The sequence below is a fragment of the Myotis davidii genome, unplaced genomic scaffold, assembly GCF_000327345.1.
Source record: "Myotis davidii unplaced genomic scaffold, ASM32734v1 scaffold187, whole genome shotgun sequence".
NCBI classification, from domain to species: Eukaryota; Metazoa; Chordata; class Mammalia; order Chiroptera; family Vespertilionidae; genus Myotis; species Myotis davidii.
Genome location: NW_006383018.1, coordinates 357684 through 367487, shown reverse-complemented (window position 1 = coordinate 367487; position 9804 = coordinate 357684). Strand labels below are relative to the sequence as shown.

The 9804-nt window shown below is 42.8% G+C and overlaps 1 protein-coding gene across 1 annotated transcript in view; it reads left to right on the top strand.

Moving 5' to 3' along the window:
* Nucleotides 1-7358, top strand: part of ABCB1 (ATP binding cassette subfamily B member 1) — a 79010-nt gene extending 71652 nt beyond the window's left edge. The window contains exons 26-28 of the mRNA XM_006779165.2: nt 2496-2702; nt 5826-5972; nt 6747-7358. Coding sequence (XP_006779228.1) covers nt 2496-2702; nt 5826-5972; nt 6747-6953 — 561 coding nt within the window. The 3' untranslated portion in view covers nt 6954-7358. The remainder of the gene's footprint in view (nt 1-2495; nt 2703-5825; nt 5973-6746) is intronic.
* The last annotated feature ends 2446 nt before the right edge of the window (nt 7359-9804 follow it).

The following is a 9804-nucleotide window of genomic DNA, read 5'->3' as shown; positions in this document are numbered from 1 at the left end:
TTTCCCAGGTAATTCCGATGCCAATTATAGTTGGAGAACCACTGGACTGATACATTTGAATGGTTTTGGTTAAATTGTGGGGAGTTTTGAACAACGAAGCAACGGAATTATATGTATAGAGGGAGGTTCCAAGTTGTGTGGAGCCTGGAGGTCATACAATTTTATGGACCCTACTTAAAAGAATACAAAGTTATGAATACAAAATTAGGTACAGAAGTGAATATTTGCTTAGAGTGAAAAAAAAAATCACAACAAAATTTAACTAGAAACCTAAAGATTCCGGTTCCTTCTTTAGGCAAATTATCATCAATACAGTACTTACCTGAAAGCGCTTCTTGACCACAGCCTGGCCTTTCTCCCACGCAGAACACTGTCCAAGACCCAGCATTTACCTGCAGTTGAGGCCTTTAAAGCTTAACTTCATTAGCTTCACTGTTAAACTGCCTCTGGTTTGAGTCTTCCCCTGACCTATCCCCTCTCCTCTCTCTGGTCCATCCCACACACCACCCTCAGAGTCCTCTGTCCTTAGGACACAGTTAGCAGCCTGTCGTCGTTGTCTGGGCTAACATGGGGGCATTCCTCTTTTAAGGCAGGACAGGAAATATCTTTCAATTATGAGACACTTGTCTTACCAAAACCCAAAAACTTGATTTCCTAAATTAAGTGTTTACCGTTCAAATAAATAAACACTTAATTTGAACGGTACTCACTGATTTCCAGGAGTTCCTTGGTCTTCCCTCAAACCACCCCTTAGACCTCAGACCGGAAATATCTTTCAATTATGAGACACTTGTCTTATCAAAACCCAAAAACTTGATTTCCTAAATTGTTTACCGTTCAAATAAACAAACACTTAATTTAAACGGTACTCACTGATTTCCAGGAGTTCCTTCGTCTTCCCTCAAACCACCCCTTAGACTTCAGACAAAGAAGCTCTGCATTCATCTGTTTTACATTTTGGCTTCTAGACATGTTTCCCCCAAAAAAGAATTCTTCAGCTAACACAGATTTTAAATAGTTTGCAACTCTGGTATATCGTGTGGGAAGGAGGAGGCCCAAGACTGTTATTGTATTCAGTGTGAAGGAGGAACTCATTTAAACTTGCTGGAATCATTCAAATTTGTCTGATTATATTCGGCAGTATATATTTTCCTTCCAGGGGCATGCACCTGGAAAAAAAATTTTTAAACACACAACTACTCTCTTTCCTCAGATTTCCATTTCTCACACACCGTGTTCCATTTAACAAGGTCTGCTGTTTTGCCACACGTTTGTATGGTTTTTCCTGCCTCTCTCCACCGTCACTTCACACTGTAAGGAAGCCTGGGGCATAGATGCTTGGAACAGTCTCCATGGCAACTGGGCTTGGTACCAATAAGGTCATGGCTGTATTCCATTCTGCATCTGCGAGCTTCACAAACAGAAGCTGCCTTCCTGCAGCAGAGATTTTCCTGTTTTCACTATTTTTTTCCAAGAGTTTAGAAACGATCACAATTCCCGTTTTATCCACAAAGAAACTCTCGAGAAATTAAATCACTTTCCCGGCATCAACAGCTACTGAGTATAGCAGCCACCTTCCTCCCACTCTCGCTTCTATTCCATTTCATTGCTGCAGCCCATCATTCCTCAACAACCTGATCCTAACCAACTCAGGGCAGATCAGAACCCTGACCTGCAAACCTATTATATGGTCAGAGTAGTTATCTACTCCCCATCTAATCTCAGCTACTTTTCATCTGAAAAATTAATACATAGGAATAAAGATGCCAGGAAATATTCCGGAAATATAATGCATTGTATTGGTTTCCTGTGGCTGCCATAGCAAGTTTCATCAAATTTAGTGGCGTAAAAAATAACAAATGTATTATGCTACCAATTCTGGAGGTCAGATGCCCAGAATGGCTCTCATTGGGCTAAAGTCAAGGGGTCAGCGGGGCTGGGTTCCTTTTGGAGGCCCTAAGGGAGAATCTGTTTCTGCCCTTTTCTGACTCCTGGCCCCTCCCCCATCCTCAAAGCGAGCAATGACCGATTGAGTCTTTCTCCTGTCGCACACTCTGCTACTCACTCTCCTGCCACCTCTTCCATAGTGTAGGACCCTATGGTCACACTGGGTCCACTTGGATAACCCAAGATAATCTCTTCATTTTGGGGTCAGCTGATGAGCACATTTATACAATTCCCCTTTGCCGTGTGACATAACATTCATGGGTTTCATGGATTAGAACATCAGTATCTTGAGTTTGTGTGTATGGCATTATTGTACCTACCACCTGCATATATCAAATACTAGGGTTAAAGCAGAAGAAACATGACAGCTCCTCAAAGCATACAGGTATGACTTTATTTAATTAACCTTGATAATAAAGAAAACCCAACAACAATAAAAAGGTAGTCTCACAGTCAGTTGGCACTGTTAGTGTATGGATGATGATATTAATATTGCTAAATGCACAGTGTCCTGGTCATGAGGTTGATCTGTGAACTCCTGCTTTCAGCGCATCGACAGCAAAGAAATAAAGCAGCTGAACGTCCAGTGGCTGCGAGCACAGCTGGGCATCGTGTCCCAGGAGCCCATCCTGTTTGACTGCAGCATCAGCGAGAACATTGCCTACGGAGACAACAGCCGGGTGGTGTCACAGGAAGAGATTGTGCGGGCCGCCAAGGAGGCCAACATCCACCACTTCATTGAGACGTTGCCTGACGTAAGTCTCCCTCCCACATGGGAGTCCAGGAGCCTGTGGCAGCCACCCTGACCTACAGTTTGATTTCTAAAGGGCTGGTTGCCCAAAGGTGAAGAAAATGAGCAACTATAACACACGCACACACGCACACTCACACCTCCCCAACACACACCTCCCCAACACACACCTCCCCAACACACACCTTCCCAACACACACCCACACCTGAATACAAGAGTCCGGCCACATTTTCTGTCCCCACCGGCTGACCTTCCCTGTGAACAAGCCTGACAGGGCGTGTGTCTGGGGGACCTTTCCCTTCAAGTCTGAGTGCAGGGCCCGCAGAGGCAGGCATGGCCCTCCCTCCCCAAGTATCTCCCAACCTTCCTCCTCACAGCTCTTCCCCAAGCCTCACACCTCCCTGTGGAGTCAGGCCAGGGGACAGGACCCAAGCCAGGAAGAAGGCTCTCTGTGAATAGGGCTGAACCACCAGGGTGGCAGTGATGTCGTGTAATCTCTCACCATCGCCCGTTTCATGGGCCCCAAGCTCTGCTTATAGGGTTGATTATTGAAACCTTCCCTGGGCTGTGGTCCCATGGCTGTCCTCCGAATTCCTCCTGGGAAGCTAGATAAATAGAACTTCTCACCCTCTTCAGCCCCTTATGTCCTATATTTTATTTTATTTTTTATTAATCTTCACCGAGGATATTCTTCCATTGATTTTTAGAGAGAGTGGAAGGGGAAGAGGGGAGACAGAGAGAGAAAAACATTGATATAAGAGAGACACATGGATTGGTTGCCTCCCACACATGCCCCAACCAGGACCAGGGATTGAGGCTGTAACTGAGGTTCAGAATTGAACCTGGGACCCTTCAGTCCAACAGGTACTCTATCCACTGAGCCAAACCGGTCAGGGCTGACTAGTAAGTCCTATATTTTAAAGTAGCTAGATAAATAGAACTTCTCACCCTCTTCAGCCCCTTAAGTCCTATATTTTATTTTTTTGTTAATCCTCACCAAGGATATTCTTCCATTGATTTTTAGAGAAAGTGGAAGGGGAAGAGGGGAGACAGAGAGAGAAAAACATTGATATAAGAGAGACACATGGATTGGTTGCCTCCCACACATGCCCCAACCAGGACCAGGGATTGAGGCTGTAACTGAGGTTCAGAATTGAACCTGGGACCCTTCAGTCCAACAGGTACTCTATCCACTGAGCCAAACCGGTCAGGGCTGACTAGTAAGTCCTATATTTTAAAGTACATCTTGACGTAACTCGCCTAACCCTCTTCCCCTTTATTGTAAGGAAGTCTCCCGAGAAATAAAGCTCAGTAGCGTCAAACCCGCAGGGAAGGCAGTCTGCTCGTGGGGAAGGATAGCAATGCCAGGTGGCCCTCTTTCCCACTCTTTTCTTTTCCTGAGGCTCTTCTTTGGATAGCTGCTGCCACCACATCATAGTCCCCAGGAGAGGGCATTGTCCCCCTCCCAGCCTTTCATCTTCTAGCCCCCCTGTGAATAACTGGCCCTTTCCAACAGCTAGCACATTTTAGAATATAGTGCCAGTCCCCTTTACTAATGACGAGGTTTGGGCATGGACCATCAGCATCTCCTGGGACCTTGTAAGAAATGCAGATTTTCAGACCCTACCGCAGACCTGCTGAATCAGAAACACTGGAGGAGGAGTCCAGCTGTTGATGCTTTAGTAGCCCAGGTGATGCTGACGCAGGCTAAAGTTTGGGAACCACTGGGCTAGGGATTGACAAAGACAGAGAGAGTAGCTATTACCTAGCTTATTGATATGCCTGCCCCCTGGCATTTGTCTTCCACTGGGACGCCACCATTCTGGGCTCCTGGGCTCCATCTGTCGCACAGAGCACAAGTAGATCTTGTCTTTTTCTCGGACAAGGAAAGAGAAGGCAAATCCCCTGAGTCCCGTTTTCTGTCTGAGGAGCCACTTCTCCTCCTGAGTGACGCCACCATTCTGGGCTCCTGGGCTCCATCTGTTGCACAGAGCACAAGTAGATCTTGTGTCTTTTTCTCGGACAAGGAAAGAGAAGGCAGATCCCCTGAGTCCCGTTTTCTGTTTGAGGAGCCACTTCTCCTCCTGAGTAATTTGTACAAGGATTTACCTCGCCCTGCAGGGTTACAGCCTGCCTTTACCGGCCTCAACAGGCTCAAAACTTTATCAGTGCAACCTGGTCACCCCTGCACTCACATGGGACACAGTGCGCCTGCCTCCCCGGCAGATGTAGCCCTGGGGTAGAGCCAGCCCCACGCATCTGCTGGAACCTCACCTGGAGTCTCCTTATTCCATCTGCAGTTGGAGTCCTTGTCTGAGTGCCACAGAACTAGTGTTGCAGGTATAGCAACTAAAAATAGAGCCTGGACTTTACAAACTCTGAGTGTCAGAATCAGAGTCTACATTCTGACTCAAATTTTAGCTGGGAAGGGCCTGTAATAAGATAGCATTGTTATCTAGGGTTACACGTGCTTTCATATCCTGTTTTGGCTCTCCCCTATGTACCCTCCGAACATCTGTTCCTATCATCATATTGAATAGTGACGGTTACCTAATGTGGACAACAAGTGAGTGAAAACAATTGGGGAGAGCCAGATTTAATGCTTAGCATCCATTAAAATTGTTGAAACATGGGAGATAATTTTATTAAAACAGACACCAAAAGGCGGGCATCCTAAGAAGTCTTCCCTTCCTCGCTTTAAAATAATGCAGAGAGCGTCACCTACTGGTTATAAATACAATGAGCATCAAATTTGTATTTATTTATTTTTGTATGCGTAGCCCATTGAAATCAAATTTCCTTCCTCCTACCAATCTTTGTCCCAAATATAATGAAACCATAAGACTGGAAGAGACTAAGATTGAGACAGTATTCTTCCTCCTAGACATGCTCACCTGTTTATATGAAGACAAAACTTTGAAGACATAAGTGTTCTAGTTTCAAGAAGAGAGATCAAACCTGCCATTTGGAGCTATGTCTGTGTTTGTTTCATTCTCTATGACCCATTCCTATTCTGAACCTAAATTTTTTTTTGTATGTAGGGAAGTGGCTATCCTCTTTTCTGTAAGCAAACCCTTTTTTAGGATCTTAGTTCTACTTTTCATAATAACTCCACCTTATTTGCAGAAATATAACACCAGAGTAGGCGACAAAGGAACCCAGCTCTCCGGCGGCCAGAAGCAGCGCATTGCCATCGCGCGTGCCCTGGTGAGAAAGCCGCGCATTTTGCTTCTGGACGAAGCCACATCAGCTCTGGACACAGAGAGTGAAAAGGTAAGAATGGAAATTGGACTCATTCACACGGACCTAAGATATAATGTGTGCTTCTAACTTCCACAGTAGAGGACAGAATTCAGCCACATATTTTGATTATCACTTATGTCACCTTTCAGTGGAACTCAAAAACTTCCTGTAGCTGTTATTACTGGTAAAGGGAACTGAGATCAAACCAGGCGAAAGAGCCCTGGATCACTCTGTATTACCTAGGAAGCTGCATTCAGGAAACGATGTTTCCATTTCCACTGGCGGCATTTCCTCAGCGAATGTAGAAAAAACGGGGAGGGCACTACAATATTAAAAGCTGACTGTACCTTAAGGTAAACATTTGTAATCATTTTCAGTTCGAGAAAAAGTGGAATATTCGGGCACCTGGAAGCACACTAATTCTGAGAGGTAGCCTATCTTAAAAGGAAGCTGTCTTTGTGCTCAGTCTTCCCGCATTTGGGGTAGAGCGGGACCAGAGGGCTGCTTGGAAGGATGTTGTATGGCGAGGCCACCAGTAAATGTTCTTAAACGATTGGATGGGCTCTATTTATTCTCATGCCTTGGAGAATAGATGACTCGTGCCTCAGAACTAATCCAAACTAGGATTCAATTATCTTCTGGCACGCCAGATCCCTTGCTTTGTAAAACCTGTTACATTTCGCCGATACCATTGTTACAGAAGAACCTATTGTTGGATAAATTAGTTTTGAGGGTTATTATGGGAGAGGACGTAAAGGGAGAGGGCTGTTTGTATCAGGATTAATTTACACAAATATTAAATAGGTTGTCCAAGAAGCCCTGGATAAAGCCAGAGAAGGCCGCACCTGCATTGTGATCGCCCACCGCCTGTCCACCATCCAGAACGCAGACCTGATAGTGGTGTTTCAGAACGGCAAGATCAGGGAGCACGGCACCCATCAGCAGCTGCTTGCACAGAAGGGCATCTACTTCTCCATGGTCAGCGTCCAGGCTGGGGCCAAGCGCTCGTGAACTGTGCCCAGATAAGCTGTTAAATATTTTCTAATGTTTGTGTTAAAATATGGCATTTAGTCAAAGTTAAAAAGTGAGCACTTTACTGGAAACACTATGTAGAGCGACCTGTTTAATACTTCCTGACACGAGATCATCCCATCAAGTTCAGAGTCTTGAAAGACTTTATAGTGGAAGGAACTGGAAGAAACATCATCAGATGGAATAAAACGATGTTTTCAATTGCATTAGAAGTTTATATAATAATTCAAAGTAGATTTTGTTAATAAAATGTGTAACTTTTGTGTATATTTTCTTATTTGGACTGCAACTGACTGCCTTGCTAAAAGTACTATAGACGAAGCAAAAAGTACTGAATGTTTGCATAAAGCGCCTATAATAAAACTAAACTTTTATATGACTGAAGTCATCTTGTCTAAAACACCTGTAAATATATTACCTCCTAATTGGAATATTGAAGATCCTATCTGCATTTTTTAAAAGGACTCCTTTAAAAATGCCTACCAATTTTTTATTTTTTGTGAGAATGCTTAAATAGTGTAAATAATTCCTGGTCTACATGTATTTTCACACTGGGTCCTAAAGAACTATCTACCTTCATTCTTGAAATTGGCCCTGCTGATTCTTGCATTTGCACATAATGATGGTTCTCCAACTGACCACACAGATTGATACAAGATTCATGGGCTTGGGTGGGACAGAGGATGCACAATGTGACATGTATACTCTGATGTTCATTGCATGTTTTGCATTGCTCTTACAAAGGACTTTTACAGGATTTTAATATTTTTGTACTTTAAAAAAATACAATTACTCTTTTCCTGTTTCAATAATGAATCACTTTTCCCAGTTATTGATCTCTCCAAAGGTGATCTTTCTGGTGGCAGATGTTTAAAATATCACATAAGCCCTAACCATTGTGGCTCAGTTAGTTGGAGCGACATCCTGTGCACAAAAGGTTACCAGTTCAATTCCCAGTCAGAGCACATACCTAGGTTGTAGGTTTGATCCCTTTTGGGGGGCATGTATAGGAGACAACTGATTGACGTTTCTCTCTCACATCAATGTTTCTCTCTCTAAAATCAATATAAACATATCCTTGGGTAAGGATAAAAAAATGGTTAAGGAGACAAAAAAAGGTCCTTATATAATTTATATAATTATAAGTAAAATTATATATACATCCTACAAAGACTGAATCTTGAAGAAATATAAAATCTAAATAGACCAATGAGTAAGGAGATTGAGTCAGTAATCAAAAACCTCCTAACAAAGAAAAGTCCAGGAACAGATTGTTTTACTGGTGAATTCTACCAAACACTCAAGGAAGAATTAACGGCAGTTCTTCTCACACTTCCAAAAAAGTGAAGAGAACACTTCCAAACTCATTTTAAGAGGCCAGCATTGTCCTGATACCCAAGCCAAATAAGGACACTGTGGAAAACTACAGATCAATATCTCTGATGAATATAGGTGTAAAAATTCTCAACAAAATGCAAGCAAACTGAATTTAATAGCACATTGTTAGTATCATACATTATGAACAAGGGGGATTTATCTCTGGGACGTAAGTGCGATTCAACATATGCAAATCTATACACCATATTAACAGATTGAAAGATAGAAATCACATAATTATCTCAATAGATACCAAAAAAACAGTTGACAAAAAAAACAACATCCTTTCATGATGAAAATTCAACAAATCGGGTATAGAGAAAACGTACTTCCACACAATAAAGGCTATAAAGACAAGCCCACAGCTAACATCGTACTCAATGGGGAAAGGGTGGAAGGTTTTCCTCTAAGATCAGGAACAAGACTGGGGTTCCTGCTCTCAACAGTCCTATTGGAAGTCCCTAGGCAGAGCAATCAGGCAAGACAAAGAAAAGGCATTGCAACCAGAAAGGAAGAAGTAAAATTGTCTTTGCAGATGCTCTGATCGTGTGTGTGTGTGTGTGTGTGTGTGTGTGTGTATCTGGCTTATTTCACTTAGTGCAATGTCGTCCAAGTTCATCTATTTTCACAAATGGGAGGATTTCCTTTTTATGGCTGAATATGTTTCCTGTGTGTTATGTGTGTGTGACATTTTCTTTATGCCTTCATATGTCAGTGGATACAAGTTGTTTGCATATCTTGGTTATTGTGTGTAATGCTGCAGGAACATGGTGTTGCTAATTTAGGTTTTGGATATATAACCAGAAGTGGGATTGCTGTATGGTATGGTATTTCTCTTTTTAATTTTTTTAGTAACCTCTATTCTGCTTTCCAGAATGTTAAGCCATCAAATACGTGTATGGTTATTTCTTACAGTAGCCTTGGGAAACTGACACAAGCCTCAAATCAGGGAGGTTAAACAAGATGCTTTTATTTTTTGTTCAGTGTGAGGGTAATGAGGCTCTGAGTTGGGCTGGTTAGAACGGAGAAGAACAAGTGGCTCTGGGAAACAGCAGAGGTTAGACGTGAGAGGTGGAGGGATGATAAGAGTTGCCTAGCAAAATGCTGTGACATTGATGGAGATAAACTGTTTTAGGAGGAAGATAATTTGTTCATACGGCTTGAAGGGGACATTATGGTAGGAGGCATTTGAAAGTGTGGCCTCAGGTAGGAACTAAACAAGGATGGGTCCCAGTGTGTGCTGTTTGCTGGAGTTCAACTCTTTTATTTTCCTAGCTGCATTTTAGGATCGTCCAGCTATATCCAATTCTAAACAGTGATGGCCCTTTTCTTTGGTTCATCAGAATCAACGTCTGATTTTAGGCCAAAATGTGTTTCAATCTGTTTCTTGACACACAAAGCAACCATTTATTCCCAGGTTTCAATAATGTCTTTTTTATTCATTTTTCTGACT